Raw genomic sequence first — 21,304 nt, 5'->3', positions numbered from 1 at the left:
CACATAGAAAAAATTCAGAAGACCGTATCTCTAACATCTTTCCTCTGTTGTTGGAACCGACGATGTGAGGATGTGCTCATGGGCCTGCCTGGCAGGGCATTGCCTCAAAGAGCTGAGGCTCCTGAGGACAAAGATGCAGCCACAGTGAGGGGAGGAGCAGGTTTTGTTTGCTCTTTGTGGATGCACAGAAGCCTTTGTTAAAAGATGAGCATCATTTCAAGTATCTTGAGAATGTGGCTGTTGGCTGTTCAGTTCTATGTGCCAGCATTTTTTCCTAAAAAAGGGTGGAGGTGGTGTATTGCTCCAGAGCTCTGTGTAAAGTGTTCCTTTAACCCCAGGGGATCAAATTCCTGCTTCTCATTGTGCCCCAAGTCCGAATGGAAAGGAGAAAGCACCTAAACTCTCTATGGACACTCTAAATTCCTGAGAGGCCCTAGACTCTGGATAATATGCATGAGTTCAACACAGCTTTAGAGAAAGATCTGAGAAGTCAAGTCCTTGCTTTAAATGCCATTTCTGACTTGTGCCATTTCCCAAAGGAATTATTCCACTTTATGTAAAACAAAGTATTATTGGGATTGGACATAACTAGTGTTTGGTTCAATCCAACAGTTCTCTATGGAGGGCCCCCCTGGGGCTAGGCACGATGACAGCAAGAGGTGGGAAAGAGAAAGAAACCCAAAGATAATTTAGTTGCAAGCTCTTCCTTTAGGAGATGACAATCTATAATTTAAGGCAGGACAGGCACACAAAGGGGATGCTAGCAGTAAAAAGAAAGTCAACCTCACTTCCATTACAGGCACCCCCTTAATGAAGAAGGCACACAGCAGAGTGGAAATGGCTCTGAGAACCATGTTGGCCCAATCATCGTGGTCTGTTACACAGCTGCTGGTTTGGAGGAATCTGCCTTGCTCCCCAGAGTGGAGCTGTCACAAAATAGAGTGGGAAATGTCTGGCTTTCAGCCCAAGAGAATTTGCATGGCTAGTTGCATTAACAACCAAGCATTTCCGGCAGTTCCCAGCATTTCTGGGAATTTTCTCATTCAAAGGGCTGGAAGGCAGCTACATTCTCCCACTTGTTACTCATGGTTTCTTTGTATTACATCAATTATTAAAAAACAAAAATTCTTGGGCTATGTTGTTTCACAGAACAGTTTAGGACTTTTATGGGTCAAATACTGAAAGGTGCATAGAAGGTATTTAGAGATGGTTGGGAAATATTCAGAGCATGTTTGGCTCTCTCATAATTGATCACTTATGAAATATACATATGTACCCATGTCAACATATCAAAACAGCCAATATTAAAAGGGACAGATTATAGATTCTATTGAGATATATGATATGTGATTCTCAAGCACACTTTTTGTTGCTACTGTATATCTAAAATTACTCATTCATTTATTTATCTGTCCATCAAGAGTTTATTGAGAGCTGACAATTTACCAGGCATTAAGCCCAGACCATCCTTTTAAGGCTGAGTCAATACAGCTATGGATAATATTCTAGAACTACTGTGTTTTCATTTTTTATGGATCTTTCCATGGATCGGCTCAAAATGAACAGAACCTGAGAGAGGCTGTCTGTTAAACATCCTCTCTGAATTGATGGGCTATACAGATCCTAAGAATGAAGTAACATGGTTCCTTTTAGTTAAATCTGGGCCAACTTTCAATGCCAAATATTCCCTTCGAAGCTAACTGCCATTTCCTCCACAAATTCTCTCTCATATTTGGAGTTGCTGCTTTTGTTCAGATCATAAAGCCCACCTGAATATGGGGACGAAAGACTTCTGTCCTTCAAACTACAACCACAAAGCACATGAACCATTTCTGGAAGGAATCCTCAAAAAAAAAAAAAGTTTCTGTGGAAGGCTGGGAAAAACTCTTACCCTCTCACTAGAGGACCACTCTGAGCTCTGTGGAGGGCTGGGGAGCAGGGCATAGGCAGGAGGAACAAGGGAGACTCTCTGGGTGAGTCATACTCTTCATTTTCTAATTTCAGGGGTGTAGAGGAAAGAAATTTAGACCAAAGCACCCCTTCCAAAATGCAAAATCTGGGATCCTACTTCCCTTCTAACCCCTGCCCACGCATTCTCTAAGACTAGCTCTGTGGCAGAAACAGATCTCCCACAGTCTTGTTTATATATTTTGTATGCAAGATATATATCTAGTTGCCTACTTAGATATTGAAGTCATGCCCTGGCTATGCTTCCCCAGATACCTGCACCCTAATCCCACCTTCAAAAATTAATTCCCTTGGGTACTGGGGGCTTGGGGATCTTCTAGGTTCCCTGTGTCATTTGACAGCAAGAAACAACTGGAGCTTTTATTGAGCTATCTTCTATTTATTGCATTCATTTCTCACACTTACTCATTTTTACAAATGAGAAAACCAAAGTTCAGAGAAATTTAGTAATTTGTCCAAGGTCACATGTTAAGACAGTAAACCCAGGATTCAAGTTCAGGTACATCAACCTCCAAATGCCTATTTTTTTCCTGTCACACCAACTACCACCTCTGCAATATCCCTTGAAAGACTAGACTCTGAGCTCACTAACTTGCAGCCTTTGGGCTGATTTTTCCTGTAGATACAACTTATTTGACATGCATATATATTTATTTTTTTAAAGATTTTATTTATTTATTCGAGAGAGAGAGGGCATGAGCAGGGGGAGAGGTGTAGAGGGAGAGGGAGAAGCAGACTCCCTGCTTAGCAGAGAGCCCGATGTGGGGCTGGACCCAGGACTCTGGGATCACGACCTGAGCTGAAGGCAGACGCTTAACAGACTGAGCCAGCCAGGTGCCTGACTTGCATATATTTTTTAAAGTTTGCCTTTAAATGCTTTTAGATGGAGAAGAAGAGGAGCAGGCTCCAGAGTGAGAGAGGAGAAATGGCCAAACACACACACTTTGCAATGATGTCCAGGATCAGTCCTGTTCAGTCTGACCCTACCATTGATGGATTAGTGCTTATTTTCTGTATGAGCAAATATTCCTTGGCTATCTCATCAGTAGGGCATGCATTTACATTTTCTTTTACGATAACTGTGATTGCTTTGCTTTAGAGTCATTCAAAATCTTCTGCCCAGCCTACTTGGCCATTGCGAAAGGGTTGACTTGGGGTTAGAGAAGAATCTGTCCTCATGAGGGGCGCCTGGGTGGCTCAGTTGGTTAAGTGTCTGCCTTCGGCTCAGGTCATGATCCCGGGGTCCTGGGATCGAGCCCCGCATCGGGCTCCTTGCTCTGTGGGAAGCCTGCTTCTCCCTCTCCCTCTGCTGTTCCCCCTGCTTGTGTTCCCTCTCTCTCTCTCTGTCAAATAAATAAATAAAATCTTTAAAAATAAAAAAAAATAAAAAATAATAAAAAAAAAGAATCTGTCCTCATGAAAGAGAGCACTTTCCCTCACCCCCCGGAACGAGATGAAGAAAATCACTGGGGCCTCCAATTACATCTTAGCCTAGGTGTTAAGAAAAAAAAAATCTTTAATGTATGTTCAGTACTCTGAGGTTTTTAGCTCCAGGCAGTAGTGTGCTGGTAAATGTAGGGGAAAATATATGCATAATATACCCACATAAATTTATTACAAATTTTACCTATATGAAGGATGGGTAGCACACAGTTTATAAATAATAATAAAATGGTCAATACTCTTGAATGTAAATTTCATATTGCCAACCGATTCTCACAACAGAATGATTCTGTGGATTTTTGTTGAGCAGGAAGCCTGACGTGGGGCTCGATCCCAGGACCCTGGGGTCATGACCTGAGCTGAAGGCAGTCAATATAGCTATTGACTGAGCCACCCAGGCACCCCAAAATACCTGGAAATTTAACAATCAGCCCTCGTAAGCTGGTAGGAGCTGACTTCAGCAAACTATAGTCCTACACAGGAGACTTCATGATTTTATAAGACTTAGTTCCCAGATGTTAGTGTAAGTTGGCTCTTCACAGAAAGTTACTTTAACTAGCCCTACAGCCTCTTAGTTAATGCCATGGATAACTTTAGCTTTAAAATTTGGCTCATATAACTTTTGTGTCCTCATGGGCAAATAATAACTGGGGATTAACCGTCAATGGTTTTATGAAACCCATGGACTCTTGGAAGGAACGGTGGCAAACTGGGTTTGCTAAATAGGAGCTTAACTTCACCGATGCTCTCAAACACACAAAAGAAGGTGAAAAGGGTTTCCCTTTTCACACTGACTAACTGGAAGCTTAAACTCTGATTGTCCTATGTGTAAAGAATGAAATGAGAATCCATGGTCTGCATTCTTAAACTTGGCTCCCATTAATCTTTTTTTTTAAAGTAGGCTCCATATCTAGTGTGGAGCCTAACATAGGGCTTGAACTTATGACCCTGAGATCAAGACCTGAGCTGAGATCAAGAGTCGGATGCTTAACTGACTGAACTACCCCGGGACCCCTTGGCTTCAAGTTAAAGCATTGTTTTACTTTTAAATCATCTTACCCTTTTATTTCTGGTTATTTTGATATCCTTCATGTATCTCTGTAAGCAGCTTTTACAAAATGAGGTGAGGTAGGAGTATATAATTTCAGACAATTCTTCTAAAACATGTTTTTAATTATAAACAAAAAAACTAATTATAAACAAAATTATGAAACATAAGCTTCTTATAAGATTCAACTATGAAAAGTTAAAGTTCTAATGGACTTAAAACAACCATATACCATTGTCAAAACTCATTGAATTGTACATCTAGAGTGTGAATTGTATGGAAATAAAGTGTTATTATATGGAAATTATATTTCAATAAAGCTGATTTAAAAAAATTGAAGTCTTCTTTCTCCCCTCTCTGCCCCATCTTACTCTTCTCTCTTCCCCCTTTCCCTATGGTAACCACTATTAAAAGTTTGATATGAGTTCTTCAGATCTTTTTTTAAAATATACACACTTAAAACAAAATCCGTTTACCCCCACTGAATTTGTCAGTAAAGGAGCCTGAATATCGCAGTTCAGAGGCCCCAACTCCACTTCCCTCAAAGGATGGTAATAAAAGGCAATTACATATGGCCTTGTTACTCAATTTCTGTGATCATCTCATATTTATTTAATTTTTGTCCATGTATACTAAGTAGTTCCAATACCTGAAAATAATGTTACACAAAAATCTAATAAACATTGGGACTGTATATAGCTATTTAATTCCTGGCTCCTGAAAACACATGCTGGCATGTTCAGGAGTCACTGAACTGACGTTCAGGAGTCACTGCTGTCCCTAATCAGGGGTAAGCACCTTAATTGTGATATGCTCAGAAATTAAAATTTCTGTGAAACAGGGCTGACAAATCTCATTCATATTTTAGGACTGGGTTTCTTAACCTCAGCACTATTGGTATTTTCGGCTAGATCGTTCTTTGTTATGGGGGCTGTCCTGTGCATTGTAGGATATTTAGCAGCATCCCTGTCTCTATGTACTACATGCCAGGAGCATGCACTCTCCCACCCACCATGTTGTAACAAAAATATCTCCAGACATTACCAAATGTCCCCTGGGGGGCAAAGTTGCCTCTGGTTGAAAACCACTGTTTTTAGGAGAAAGTCATCAAATTTATTTATATTTTAGGAGAAGAGCAGATATTCATGGGAAGGAGAAGGAAAAACAACCATAAAAAGAAAGAAATCAAATTTCCAAATAAGTATTCTATTTACTCTTCTAGTCTTCCTCTGAATTAACAAGAGCCCTGAAAAGAAAGGGCTAAGTGTTTAAAAAAACAGCTGTTGTCCCCATATATCTTTTCCCAGAAACCGAAATACCCTGTAAATGACTACAACCAAATCATGATTAAAGAAGAAAACAGCCATCCCCACCTTGCTTACTCTTGTGTGGGGTTACGTTGGGGTTGGGGGGAAACCTTGGTTTCCTTCTGGATGTGGTCTTTGCTAGTGTCAGACAGTGAATGTTGATAAAGCACTCTGAGCAGCTAAGGAAGTGATGTCATATTCTTAGTATTCTATAACTAAGAACCATAAGTTTGAGAACTAGGCATGAATTTGGAAATTATCAAGTCCACTTCTCTTTTACAGAGATTCACAGATGAAAAAAAAATTTTTTTTTAAAGATTTTATTTATTTATTTGAGAGAGAGACAGAGAGAGAGCATGAGAGGGGGGAGGGTCGGGAGGGTCAGAGGGAGAAGCAGACCCCCCGCGGAGCAGGGAGCCCGATGCGGGACTCGATCCCGGGACTCCAGGATCATGACCTGAGCCGAAGGCAGTCGCTTAACCAACTGAGCCACCCAGGCGCCCCACAGATGAAAAATTAATTGACTTAGCCTAAAGCATACAAAGTTAGTAAACTGCCAAGTAAGGACTAGATCCTAGCTCTCCTGACTCAGTCCAGGCTTTTCTACTGGTTTTAGTTTGGTGGAGAGAATTTAAGTAGGACAAGAAGGCACCATGTCAACTCCTCCCTCATCCCTTCCTCCACCTCCACTTTAAGGGGTCTCTCTTCTCTTCAAGATCTAAATAAGAATGTCTTGTACCTCTATTCTTTGATTTGTATAATATCCTAGGCCAGTGGTTCTCCACCATGGCTACACACTAAAATCATCTGGGGAGATTTTTAAAAAGTACAGATTTCTGGGTCCCAACCATAGAGATTTTTTTTAAATTTATTTGGTCTGGAATAAGACAAAACATCAGTATTTCTTTTTAAACATTCCCCCCCAGGTGACTCTAATACGTAGACAGGATCGAGAACCACTATTCTGTGCCCTCTCCATAATTTCTACCTGTCTTGGGGGTAAAGGGTGGGGAGGGGGGGAAGGAGGGAGCTCATATTCTCATGTTATCTCTGGCCCCAGCTTCCAGAGATTTAGATCCATTCAGAGATAGTTATTTTACAGGTGCTATCCTTTTCAACCATGTCAACATAGGCAGGGACTCCAGTCTTTCTTTGATTCCCTCAAAAAACCCTATTCACATAGGATAATAGGTTTTTCTCAGGTTTGGCAGGTTGGAGTGTTGCAGTAATATGAACACTTAAAATCAAATACCGAATGCTGGTGTTCTTCAAAGACTTGACAACCCTGTCTTGTGGCTGAGGCCTCTTCTCACTCCCTCTTTTACATCTAGAGTGTGAATTGTATGGAAATAAAGTGTTATTATATGGAAATTCTATTTCCCTGTCTCCCCGTTCCTAGTGCTTCTAACAAAGGACATTTTTGTGTTCTCTTTTGCTGTATTGTCTACTGACCCCAAGCCTTCAAGGATTGCACCTTTCACCCCAAAGGACCTGTTGTATTTTCCTAAACAAAGACAATTCCCTCCCTAAGAGCAAGTCGGGGTTTAGCTCTTCTGAAGGTCTGGTGAACATTGTGGTTGCTTCCCCCACATCTGTTCTCTGTTTTCTTAGTAACTACCCCACTTTTCATTTGTATTATCTACACTGCCCCGTGTAGCCCACATAATTGGGGGACGTTAACCCTACCCGACTCTGGGCCAGAGGTTCCTTTCTTGGTTCACAAAACCTGTGGTGTCTCAGTATTATTTTCATGGTGCCTTGAGGCCAACCAAACCAAACCAAAACCAAAATAAACAAACAAAATACAACTCTCCTCCTCCCCGCCACCCCACAAAAAACCCCTAACACTTTTGTTTATTAAGTATAAAGATCCAGCAACCTAACAGTAAAATTGTGTGTGTTATCTGACAGGTATATCTGCGCTACTTTTGAAATGTTGAAATAGGCCATGGTGCTCCTGAGAGTTTGCTGCAGTGCCCCAGCACATCTCCATGCAATCAGGAAAGGGTAGCTCCAGTGTAAGTCAGCCCTTGCTTATAGTCAGTGTTTCAAAGATGGGCAGATGACCAATTCAGAATAATAAGAATAGACAAGATCCAAAAGAAGTTTCCTTACTTTTCTGAGAAGATGAATGTCCCCCTCCCTGAATATAGGTGTGCAAGCATGTAGTCAGAAGTGCTGGCAGTCATGTGCTGTCCTGGATAGGGGCCTGCTTTATGATGAAGTACATGTGTTTTAGGTGGAGAAGAGACACAAGAGATTCTGGTTCTTGGATGGCATCATGGAGCAGATCAATCAAACCCACTGTAAAGTCTGCATTACTTTAGAACTACATGGACCAATAAATCTCCCTTGTTTTGGCAGCTTGAATTGAGTTTTCTCTTAATGCCTAAGGCAGACAAACAGCCTTTATCTCAATTTGGCTAACATAGACTAAATTTGGCTATAATAGAAACGACCCGCCCCCCAAATGACTTTAAAAAAAGTTTATTTCTCTCTCTTTGAGGTCATAGTGTAGCATAGTCACCTGAGAGTTATCACGAGTTCAGGGTCCTTCTAGCTTTTTGCTCTTCCAGATCTAGGGCAGAGCATACCCCTGTCCTCATGGTATAAAATGGTATAAGATAGCTCTGGTGCTCCAACCATCACATCCTTTTTTTTCAAGCAGCAAATTCAGGAAGGGGAAAAAGGTACAACTCCTTCCTTTCAGTCCAGGGCCTGGATTTCATACCCAGCACTTCTTCTTTTCTCTCATTGGCAATACTTAGTCTCACTGTTATACCTAGCACGAAGGAAGCTGAGAAATGTGGACTTTCTTCCAAGTGGCAATGTGCTCATTTAAAACTCAAGGTTCAATTAATAAAAAGGAAGGGTGGAATAAGAAGTTGGGAAAGGCAACTAGCTGGCAGTCATCAACTGAATCAGAAAGTAATATATTTTTACATCACCATTATATATATTTTGATCCCTTCGGTGATTGACATACTGTTTGAATCCAATTAAGTCAAGGTATCCAAGTCATCCCAGAAGGACAGATTATTTAAAAGCTTCCAGGGAGACACAGTTACACCACTGACCCCTTGTGCAGGGCTTTGCAGCAGTGCTTGGCGTGTGGTAGATGCTCAATACATGTTTGTTGAATGTTGAGTGAATGAATCATTTTTAGCACTGCATTTCAGCATTTCAATAACTCTTAAAATCCTCCTAAAATCTCCTAATGCAATTTCCTATAAGACATGATCAGAGCTCAACCTTTACTGAACAGCAAAGAGGAGTTGCCCATCAACATTTGTGCCCTACCCTTCTGTGTAATCAACATTGGTCACCAAATCTTGGACTTTAACTAGCTTTGGTTGCCCTCCAGAGGCCCTTCTCAGATTCTCCCTAACAAGCTCAAGGATGGGACCACACAAACTTCTTACCCAAATAGAGATCTGGGTTTCCTTCCTCCTTCCTCTATTCCTACTTGAAGAATTCATTCATTCATTCATTAAGATTTTATTTATTTATTTGAGAGAGAGAATGTGTGCATACCAATGGGTGGGGGAGGGGCCACGGGAGAGTGAGAAGCAGACTGCTTGCTGCAATGTGGGGCTTGATCCCAGGACCCCGAGATCATGACCTGAGCCGAAGGCAGATGCTTAACTGACTGAGCCACCCAGGTGCCCTGTCCTACCTGATGAATTTAGTATCATGTTCATTTTCAAGCCACAGGACTTCAGAGCTCAGAAGAAATGTAGACTTTTCTATTCAAGTCTGATGGCCTATGTGCCTAATGAGAATTAGAGCAATAACTCACTTCAGATACATTGTTTTTAACATGCAAGTGTTATCAACAGAGAGAGATAGAACACATGATATGTATCGTTTACTCTGTAAGAATTTCCCCCTAAAAAGACACAGGATTTTTAGAGAACAGTGAGCTCTTCCTAAGCAGTTGTATTTCAATAATCTAGTGGAGTTCTGCATTGTTTTCTTTCACATGAGAGCTATTTCTCTGAAGTGCCAGTTATTTTACTCAGTATGATATTATTCTGAATGAGAGTTGGTAGCATTTTCTGTTCAAGGACATAGCAATTTACTTTTAGAATGAATTTTCTCCCCCTGCCTTCATATGCCAATACATGTAGGAACTGATATCTGGTGAATTCCAGACAGAGCCAATGTTTCTCACACTGTGATCTATGGATTACCTACATCCAAATCATGCAGTAGTTTCTGGGCTCCATCCCAGCCTTGTCGAATCAGAATTTCTCCTGGTCAATCTGATGAATGTGATGTGCATTTCAAATGTGCACTTCATGTGATTCTTGAGTACACTAAAACTTGAAAACCACTAACTTAGACTTCTCAAATTAAATTAACATGATTTTTATACCTAAAAGGTATTATTACTGCTACTGATATTTCAACTACTAGTAGTTGCATACTAAGCAATATTGAGCTCTTATCACTTGCCAGAGTGTGGATGGAAAAACAAATGAGACAAACAATGAATCATGGAACACTATATCAAAAACAAATGATGTATGGTGATTAACATAACATAATAAAATGAAAAAAAAAAGACAAACAAATGAGTGATGAGAAAATGTGCACAAAATGCAATAGATTCAACACCTTTCATTTAGTTTCCAATTGGCTTTTTTTTTTTTTGGTTGAAACTATATGATGAGTCACCTCTGGGTATGTGGTCACAGCTTTGAACTTAATCCCACTTCAGAAAGAGATTAAAGGGAATGGCTGTTGTAACATATCTGGAAACCTTCCTTCCTTTTTTTTTTTTTTTTTAATCTGTAGACAGGTAGTGTTTGAGTAACAGTGGGCCCCAACCACAGCATCCAGTGATCATCTATGAAAAGTAGATTTAGAAGTATTCTTAAAGATTGCTGGATGAATATGACATTTTGAAAGATAAAAATAAGGAAAGATACTGATTATTTTTTTAAAAGATTTATTTGTTTGAGAGAGAGCGAGCGAGTGAGCAGGGGAAGGAGCAGACGGAGAGACTATCCAAGCAGACTCCCGCTGAGCACGGAGCCCGACGTGGGGCTTGCTCTCAAAGGCCAGGAGATCAGGACCTGAGCCAAATCCAAAAGTCAGATGCTTAACCAATCGAGCCACCCAGACGCCCCAGTCAGTGATTATTAATAGCAGGGTAATAATACTAGTGGAATGGTTTTGCAGGAAGGTGGTGGCAAATTGAATTTCTTTTGTATATCATTATTTCTAAGGATGGTCCAAATTCTGGTATTGTATGAGGTAGTATGGATGGTTTTCCTAGAGGCTGGAGAATAATTCATGGTTAAAATGTCACTTCTAATTTAGTGTCTACGTTTTACCATATGCTTTATTAACCTTCAGCCAAGCAATAGGATACTCATCAACACCTAAGGCATTTAATACATGTGATTTCCAGAGAAACAGTAACCCAAAACTCAACCATCCTCCCTCTAGCTCAACTGATACATTCCCTAATCCCTCCAACATCAAGGGTATTGGTGTTGGCGTGGCTGAGAGTGTCACACAATTTCAGCCTATGACACAATAATTATCCTGGGTTTTTTTGTGGGGGGGCAGTTTTTGCCAACTCAATTCAGCCAAAGAACAATAGGACACTGCTGGAGATGGAGGGCATGTAAATGTTTAAGTGACTTTTTGGTATGCTTTCAGGGTGAGTAAAGATAAAAAATAAACGGGAAAGAGTAAAGGACAGAGACTCCAAATTTGGATGAGCCACTGACTGCTGCCAATGGAAACTGAAATGAGAGCCAACCCCGTTAGTGTCTTACAAGCTTAGACATGGGATGTCTACCCAAGCCACTGTCAGTTGAATATGTCTGAGCATAGCTCAGTTCCCAAAATGTGAATCTAGGTCAGTGAAATCCTGCAACATACTTTTGCCCACCGATTTTCTATGGTTTATTCCTGTGTAGATGGGGAGGACTGAGTTCATGGTGACAGGGAGAGTTGGAACTCTTTTCCAAAAATTCCACAAAGTCACCCCATCTGGTAGTCACTTCTGAAATCATTTTGTTCCTCACTGTCCCCTAGGACCTAGTACAAGGTCTGGTACAGCACAGGAGTTCTATAAATATCTGTCAAAGTGCTGATCTGCTCCTTTTTTCTCCTGTGCCCCTTAAATCCCTCAGTCACAGTGTTCTGTTACTTCTCTAAATGGAACTCAGCTTCTGCATGGCCCTTTCTATTTTCACAGCTACTTCTCTAGTCCAGACTCTCCTCTTCTTTATTTCTGGACTATGTGATGGCATCTAATTTTTTTTTTTTAAAGATTTTATTTATTTATTTGAGACAGAGAGAATGAGAGAGAGCGAGCACATGAGAGGGGGGAGGGTCAGAGGGAGAAGCAGACTCCCCGCCAAGCAGGGAGCCCGATGCGGGACTCGATCCAGGGACTCCAGGATCATGACCTGAGCTGAAGGCAGTCGCTTAACCAACTGAGCCATCCAGGCACCCGATGGCACCTAATTTTATTACTCCTAATCTTTATGCCTGTTAAATCATTACAGGCAGGGCGCCTGGGTAGCTTAGTCGTTAAGCATCTGCCTTCAGCTCAGGTCATGGTCCCCGGGTACTGGGATCAAGCCCCACATCAGGCTCCCTGCTCAGCAGGAAGCCTGCTTTTCCCTCTCCCTCTCCCCCTGCTTGTGCTCCCTCTCTTGCTGTGTCTCTCTCTGTCAAATAAATAAATAAAATCTTTGAAAAAAAAAATCATTACAGGCACACTGCCAGATAGATTTTTTTTTTCTAAAATACCACCTTCAGCTTTTACACCTCTGCTAAAAAATTTTGAGTGCCTCCCCACAGCCTGCAGACAAGAAAACCCTCATTTATTGGCCTTTGGATCAGGCCCAACTTATATCTGGAAACTGAACTTTTTTTCCCCTGCTCCCAGCCCTTGCTCCAGCCATTGTCTGTTGATTATAAAATAGATATTCCCCCCAGCTATCCTGTTTGTAATCACCACTCCTCCTCTATGACAGGCTTGCTGTTCATTCTGGTCCACTTGGACTTTGACTCCCACCTCCTGTGATCACACCTTCCTTAGAACTCCTATCCCTTCCAGGAGAACCCCACACCTACTAGTCATTTATCTTGTGTTATAATGTGACAGTATTTATCTTTTAATGTCCTGTCCTGTTTCTTCAATTAAGCCAGAGGGGCCTCATCTCAGTGTCCCCTGTGCTTGAGACAGAATCTTTGTCTGTTGCTGCTCAGTAAGAGTATTGCTGGATGGTGCTCAGGAAGCTCAAGCTTCAAGCTCATCTGTGACTCTTCTCAATTGCCCGCTGCTTTATTTTTTTTCTACTGCCTTTTAAAAAGTCTTTCTGCAAAAGAACAGTAATGAGAGGTTTTAGAAGCTTCACCCCCCCTCTTTTTTTAGAGGAAAGAGAGAGAGAGAGAGAGAGAGAGAGAGAGAGAGCAAGCATGTGGGGAGGGGGAGGGGCAGAGGGAGATGGAGGGAATGAGAATCTTAAGCTGGGCAAGGAGCCAGAGGCAGGTCTCAATCTCAAGACCCTGAGATTATGACCTGAGCTGAAATCAAGAGCCAGATGCTTAACTGGCTGAGCCACCCAGGTGCCCCGAAGCATCACCTTTTTTTCCTATTAGATTTTTATGTATAAATTAGAAAATGATATTGTTTGTTAGATATCCAGTTTGATAGTTATATTCAACTGGTGCCTCCTCAAAGAAAAATGGAATTAGGTTGGAGTCTTCTGTGGTTTTCTATCCTCAAACAGGCATGAAGATATTCAGCTAAGCACAAGTCTCCCATCACCTATAGACATTGAAAGAACAATGTCACAGTGGTCAAGAGTCTATGGTCAACCCACTTTGGAACTATCCCTATGGCTGGTGCTCTAAAATTAAGTGGTTGCTACTTTTTGCCAGGTGTTTGCACATCCACATGTTCAAGACACAGTCCTTCACCTTAACTGCCCATCCTGAAGCTTCTGATAGGAAGGAATGAAGCTCTCATTCCCTAGGGAGGCTGATTCAACTGCTTGTTCAGGATGAGACTGAGTACAGGAGGGAGGGGTCACACAGGGAGAAATGGTGGCAAAGCCAGAAGGACAACCCATGAACTGGGATTCTAAGTTACCTGCTTAGCCCTTGTTGCCATTTTGGCTCTTTAGACAACTATGCTTCTTTACTAATCAACATGATTATTTTTAAAGGTAAGTTCTTCTTTAATATCAGTAATGGTGTGAAGTTTAACCTTTTTGTCTCTTTGGCACAAATCTTCACACCTGGAGATCAGGTCCTGTTAGATTTTTCTGTGTGTGTGTGTGTGTGTTGGGGGAGGGGGTATGGAAACATGAGTTAAAGGCAAATATCCTGTCCTCAGAAAATGATAACAGCAATTTTTTGGTGATTTGGAGTATTTTAATAAGGAATTTTAGCATACCAAATGGAGTAGATGATGGCATTCAAGTTATTATCCAGTTAGGTATTATATTTTAAGTTATACAATGTTGAAATCTAGGCAGCAAAAAGGTAAGGAGCTTCTAGCTTTTGATAGCTTTAATCATGACACTTTCTCTACTTTTACTGCAACTTGGAATACATACTTCTGTACCTATGATGCATAGTGGTTGGCTTCGTCAGGTGTGTATTATTCAGGATTCTAAGTAGGTGCTTTTAGAAGTTGCCGAAATCCTTGAAGGCAGTGGCTCTCAATTAATCTGTGTTCCAGAATCACCTGTGGAACTTTTCAAAAATGCAGATGTGATCCAGACCCAGAACATTAGGATTTTCTGAGGCAGGTCCAGGGCAGTGTGTCTTCAGAAAGTTCCTCAGGTGGTTTTAAGCCACACCTCTCATTAAAAACCACTAATTTAAGGTCACTTAGGCTTTTTCTCTTTTAAGTAAAAGTCTTGGACTCAAAGGCTACCCAACAGAGGCTTAAATTCCCCCTATAACATCCCACAAAGTCTGCTGAATATTTATCAATGTCCCATCATATAATGAACAGAATAAGCAGCACTTTAAATGTAATTTCTTCCTCTTTTTTCTCTCTGAAATTATTCTTGAAAGCTCAAGAGAATAAAAACCCTATTATTATTCCCTTTCTCCTACTTGGCCAATTTTGCCTTCTTCCTGCCTTGGAACTGGTGCTGAAATTCAGCATGGCTGTTCTGGTCCCACAGCTTCAGATTATTTATGGCCCTACCGTGCCAAGTATTTTATTTTGGCCACCCCAGCCTTGTTGGCATGCTCTGGGAATATCGTCAGATAAGACAACTGTAGCCAGGAAAAGAAGCATCAACAGTTGTTACAAACTCAGAGGCTATTTGGTTTTCTGTTAATTTCTTAATTCAGGCATGGTATATTTAAAAAAAAAAATTATTGTTTTGTGGATCTGGTGAATACAACTGGAACAGACAACCAAATAATAAGACTAAATTTAAACCCACAATAGGATTGTCAGCATGCGTTTCACAGTAAAGACCCAAAGTGGGAAATCTTGTAACTACACACTGGAATTCCCTGTGACAACAACAACTTGAAATGCAGAGTCTTTATTTTTCCATTTCAACCACTCCGTTGATACTAGTTAGCTCTCATTCTGTCTTTTGGTTTTTGCTATTTGTTGTTCCAGTTGTCATCAAAGGAAATTCCAGGCAATAAAAAAACATACAAAATCCAAACACATTAAGGGTTTTTCCATCTTCTTTCTTTATATGACCATCTATAAAATAACATGGACATTTTTGGACATAAAATCAATGCTGAAGCTGAGTCAAAAATGAGAGGAAATACTGTCTGAGTGACCTCTATTATATAGTTAGTCATTCAAAAGAAAAAACATGCTTCATGCTATGAAATTTAAATTAGGTGCAAAGCAGCCCATGTGCTCATTCAAGGAATCTTAAAAATGCAGCTAGTTATTTCAGGAAGTAGATAAGAAACCCAAAGACATTTCCATCAAGATACATTATGAGCGTCATAATTTAAAATTACAAGTCTACTGGAATTCCACTTACTAGATTTCAGCTCCATTTACATGACAAAGACAAAAAAAGGAGTGGTGATCTCATAATTCTTTTCTTACACATCCTTTCAGTACTTCTATCGAAAGCATTTTATTTTATTTTTTTATTTTTTTATTTTTTTTTAAGATTTTATTTATTTAACAGAGAGAGAGACACAGTGAGAGAGGGAACACAAGCAGGGGGAGTGGGAGAGGGAGAAGCAGGCTTCCCACAGAGGAGGGAGCCCGATGCGGGGCTCGATTCCAGGACCCTCGGATCATGACCTGAGCCAAAGGCAGACGCTTAACGACTGAGCCACCCAGGCGCCCCTCTATCGAAAGCATTTTAAAATAATAATTCATCGTGATACAAAAGAATAGAATTATTAATCTAAAAAAAGCCCAGTAAACAAAATTGCAGATGCCAAAAGAGGAAAAGAGCTAGTTTCTGCAAGGGGTTAGGAAGGTGAGGGTGCTCTCCTTGCTGTCTAGCCGGCAGATGGCACAGCACCCCCGCTTGTCAGCACCGCGGCCCCTCCAGCTTGGAGCTGCCTCCTCTGATCAGTTTGGGGAAAGTTTTAGCTAAATGTCACTTCCCCACCTCTTCCCACCTTCTCTGCCTCTCTCTCTTTGTCCACCTTCCTTCCTTTCTTTTTTTCCCCCCTAAATGACTGGAAGTCTGAATGCTACCAAGGAGATTGAGTTAAAAATCAATACAGTGAGTCCCTGCAGAGGGGCAGGAATTATAGTTTGTCCTCTTATGACAGAGAGCATGTAATTAATCCAGGTTCCTGGAAAGGAAGTCGATTTTGGAATGGATCTAGGAAAAAATGGATAGGGTGTGGTGCAAATCTACTCTTTGCCGTGACTTTGCCTCCCCAACTTTACTGAGGTATAACTGACAATTAAAACTTGTATATATTTAAGGTATAAGGGCTAGGGGGAGGGAAAATGGGGAGATGTTGCTCAAGGGGTACAAAGTTTGTCTTTTTTTTCCCTTAGTTAATAAAATAAAAAACAGCCTAGTCTGCAGTAAAGACAGGAATCATGTAGAAGGTAAAGCAGGGGTTTGAGAGTTAGACCCTGTTATTGGAAAATTATTTATGTAAGTTAATCCCAGCCCACTTCCAATAATACATTATATACATATTTTTGTAAACTTTAAGAATTAAACATACAAAGCAGTCCCCTGGACCATGACTCCCTCACTCCTTAAAGTACCACTATTCTGACTGCTGATAGCATAGTTTTGTCTCCTGTTTAAATGAATGAAATAATAGAATATGTATTTCTTTATTTTTTACTTTTTAAGTTTTTTTAAAAAGATTTTATTTATTTATTTGAGAGAGAGAGAAATTGAGAGACAGAGCAGGAGTGGAGGGGGCGGGGCAGAGGGAGAGGGAGAAGCAGACTTCCCACTGAGCAGGGAGCCCGCTGAGATGAGGGGGTGGGGATGGATCCCACTTCCCTGAGATCGTGACCTGAGCTGAAGGCAGGTGACCTGAGCTGAAGGCAGATGCTTAACCGACTGAGCCACCCAGGCGCCCAAGAATATGTATTTCTTGGTGATTGACTTCTTTTGCTCAAATTATGTTTGTGACCAGCAGTTGCAGATGTGTAGCAACTGGAGTTATCATCTTTGAGAAGGCAAACATTCCTTCTGCAAGAGTACTAGTAGGTCCGGTGCCTGTGTAAGAATTAATTAATCCTACACTATTTTCTTTAATAGCCAGAAGGGCAGGATGAGGGTATGCTTAGAGGCATGTGCAGAATGATGGAAAATGTGGGGGGAAAACTATAGAATGGACAGATTGCTCTGAAGATGGATTTTGCTTAGATAATAGTATTTCTAGGATAAGACTTGATGTTAAATGTCTTTAGGTGTTTGTTTAAATCAACCTAACCTCCAGTACCTTGACCATATCAACAGTGAAATGCAGTAATAATATGTCCCCTCTCCTCCTTCCCTTCATTAAATATACTCTGTATTAAATGTACCCTGTATTAAGTGTGTTCTGGGCTTTTCAGCAGAGAGTCGCTAAAGTCTTCCTAGATTGATGATTTCATTTAAATATACAATGCACACACTACTAAATCTACTACAACCTAGACAGGTATGATGACTATCTCCATAAGATCCCACTTCATTAACCAAGAATCGATTGCAACCCATTACAAAGTGTTTCAAATGCAGTAAGACTATCCAGAAACCCTTGGGCTCTCAGCTTTGCATGAATATGTAAGAAGTAGTTTTCTGGCTCTGAAGGAGGCAAGTATCCAGCAAATAGTGACAGATGTGGGAAGTATTCAAGCTCTCAGTGTGTGGCACGAAGGCACAATTCACCTCCATTTAAATGCTATGCCCTTCAAAAAGATGCCCAAGTGGCCGCAGGCTTCTCTACAGAGACACCAAGATTTGCAAGGGAAAAACAGGCATCTGGGATAAACTCACATCTTTCCTCACAGGTCAGATCCTGGACACCATAGCAAAAAATGGGAAGAGGTGGTGGATTGTTGGAGAGAGGAGAGGAGAAAGAGGAAGCTCAGATGAAACAAATCTATAGCAAAATAACTGGGAAAATCTTTCAAACTGAAAAAGAATGAGTATGGAGTGAGGCGGGCAATTGGGGAGAGGAAAATTAAGGACCAGGACATCTGATTCCAGAAGATCGTATTCAAAATGTTTTGTTTCATCAGATCTCAGTATTTTCATCGATAAAATGGAAAAAATAAAACCGATATATGTTCACTATGTGCAAGTGATCTGTCTCTATCCATTTGTCTTCCTGCCTACCTATATCAATTTTATTATCTCCAAATTAGTAGTAGGACTTACCACACTACCAATTTTAATGACTTTTCTAATACAAGAGCCAAAACTGTTCTCAAATACATAAACAGTTCAGCTCACTAAACGTGAATTTCAGCAAACCACCTAGTTCTGACCTGAGAACATGACTGCATGGAGTTCTCATTATTCTTCCATTCAGTTTATTCCTCGGCTTTCACTACAAAGAGAAGTTTTTGATGCTAGAAACATGGTAGGTGGGCATTTGCCAACTCTACGGGCCCATAGTTTAGGAAGCACATTTGCTGATGGAAAATATGATCTCCAAAGAGTGAATACTGTTCCAGTAAGTGAAGATTATTTATAGCTTCTGACACAGAAGGTTTCACTAACTCAAATAAACTCTACAGGAAAGAGGACTATAAAGTCCACACAGGATGCCGTTAAATGATGTGATCTTAGAGGACTAGACTTGATGATGAGATGGGAAATGAATGGAGAAATGGTAGTGAGTCCAAGGCATACAATGGGACTTGGGGCTTGGCTTTTTTTTCCCTAGGTTATCAGTGGTCCTCTTTTCTGATTGCAGCATCTTCCCCCTTCTTTCTTTCTTTCTTCCTTTCTTTTTTTTTTCAAAAGGAATGGTGGTCCAACATCTCTAAAGCAATACAGACCTCTCTGTTCAGAAGCCCAGACTCCTGCTTCATGGAGATAAACTCATCTTCTTCCTCACTTTTAAGTTGCTATCTCTTCAGACTTCACCTGCTCCATCCCTCCAACCAGCCATATCTCCAGGAGCCCATAGGAAAACTCCTTATTGGTTGGACTAGTTTGCTCAAATCTCATGTATTATCTGGTTCAGTCTTTGTCTATACTGTGTTCCCACCTGGAACACGGTCTCACTGAATCCCGCCTTGCCAAACCCTTTAAGACCCACGTCTAGCCCCATTGTTGTCCATGAGGTTCTCTCTGAATATCTAGCCCTCAAGGAGCTCCATCTTATCCTGTGAATAGGAGTCAGGGCTACTTCACATAATGTTTTGCTAGTTAACCATATTGTATTATCTCTTAGTTTGTTACATGTTCGTTTCTCCAGACTATTTAAGTTAGGGACCTATATGAATTAGGGACCAAACTCTTTGAGTTAGGGATCTAGTCTACCCAGAATGGCAGATGGAGCTACTTTTTGTAATTCGTCTACCCAGAGGATGTTCTATCTGCTAATTAACACAAGAGCACAGTATAGGCCAGCTTTAGCCCTCTCCTTCCCTTAAACTCAATTTCAGACATGTGCTGACCAACCCAGCTAACACGGATAGATACCACAGTTAGTCCCCGAGGAGAAAAATAATCCTTCTAGATCCTTTGAGTGATACCATCCATCAAATGTTTTCTTTGAAGACACCACCTTTCCTATATGTGGAAAGCAACACAGCCTTCCCGATGAAGCAGAACAAAAGACATTCTCTAAAGGAAACATAGAAAAAACCACCAATTTCAAATTCTGAGGCAGCCTGTTCAGCAACAATTGTTAAAAATCCTAGAAATACAATCAAAGATACAGTAGGAGAAAGGAAGATGGAAAGGCCAGGAGAGCTGGGTTAAGAAGTTGCAGGCAGGGTGGGGGAACTCAGCAATTGGCAGGCAATGATTTCTTCTGAGACAAAATGCACCAAGTCTAGCACTGAGGTAGACGAGCAAAGATCTAAAAGGGCAAAAAAATTAATTGTGCACCCCGGAACACACAGATTTCCTCTTTTTGCCTGAGAGGAGCTTCTGTCTTTGGTCACAATGGTGTTGATCTGAGAAGGCTTGAGTACCAGCCTGTTCTCATCCTGCCACTTCTGCTTGCTGTCCACCCAGTAGACAGAATTAGAAAAACCATGTGGCAGGCATTGCCTGCTGCATTTCAAAGGAGCATAGTTTTGTATCTACCTTTAGGGCCTTCTGTGCAGATTCACTGGATCCAATTGCGATTAGATTAGGTCCAGCCATGCTGCAGAAACTCTTCAAATGCAAAGCATCAGCCACCGGGACTGTGGAGACCGCATAGTCCTATGTGTATAATAGAAACAAGCAGTTTGGTATTGCAGAATAATTCTAAAACTGATTTAAACCTGCCTGAAACATGGCTAGTTCTAGGTCCTGAATATCTGGAAGAAAAACTGGGACCTGTAGGTTTTGGTATTGCCAGTTAAATAAAGACTACTTTTTTTTTTTTTTTTTTTTTTTTAAGAGAGAGTGAGCACTGCATAGGGTGGAGAGGGAGGGGTAGAGGGAGAGAATCTTAAGCAGGCTCCCTGCCCAGCTCCATCTCAGGACCTTGAGATCATGACCTGAGCCAAAATCAAGAGTTGGACACTTAACTGACTGAGCTACCCAGGCACCCCAATAAAGACTACTTTTAAGAAGAAAGTGCAGAGCCTCCTTCCAGATGTGTGATTGTGTCAATGGCTAGCTTTGCTGGTTGATCCATGGAGTAGGCTACTCTGGAAGGCCATGTCTGAATATCCTGTGCAAAATAGAGCCTCATGTCCTCAAGGGGAAAAGAGCTTCCTAAGCAGTCTGGTGAGCCAATCTATTAATAATCAGTGGTGTAAAGGGACCTTGAGAGGATGTATGTGCAATATCTAGCCCAGTTTCCAGCACATAGTAGGTACTAAGTACAAGTGATCCTTGATTCCATTGTGAAAAATCCATGTTTCATGTTTGAGTCAGTTGGGTCTCCAGATTTTTTTGAAAGTCATTTATTT

At 41.0% G+C, this 21,304-nt stretch overlaps 1 protein-coding gene across 6 annotated transcripts in view; it reads right to left on the bottom strand.

Moving 5' to 3' along the window:
* The window catches only part of DDAH1 (dimethylarginine dimethylaminohydrolase 1), a 238,556-nt gene that overhangs the window by 9,815 nt on the left and 207,437 nt on the right, over positions 1-21,304 (bottom strand). For all 6 annotated transcript variants that reach the window (XM_035018134.1, XM_035018130.1, XM_035018131.1 and 3 more), the window contains one exon: positions 20,487-20,606. In XM_035018134.1, coding sequence (XP_034874025.1) covers positions 20,487-20,606 — 120 coding nt within the window. The remainder of the gene's footprint in view (positions 1-20,486; positions 20,607-21,304) is intronic.

The sequence above is a fragment of the Mirounga leonina genome, unplaced genomic scaffold (genome assembly GCF_011800145.1).
Source record: "Mirounga leonina isolate KUSES-001 unplaced genomic scaffold, KU_Mleo_1.0 Mir_173, whole genome shotgun sequence".
In the NCBI taxonomy this organism is placed as follows: Eukaryota; Metazoa; Chordata; class Mammalia; order Carnivora; family Phocidae; genus Mirounga; species Mirounga leonina.
This window is presented reverse-complemented; position numbering and strand designations above follow the sequence as displayed.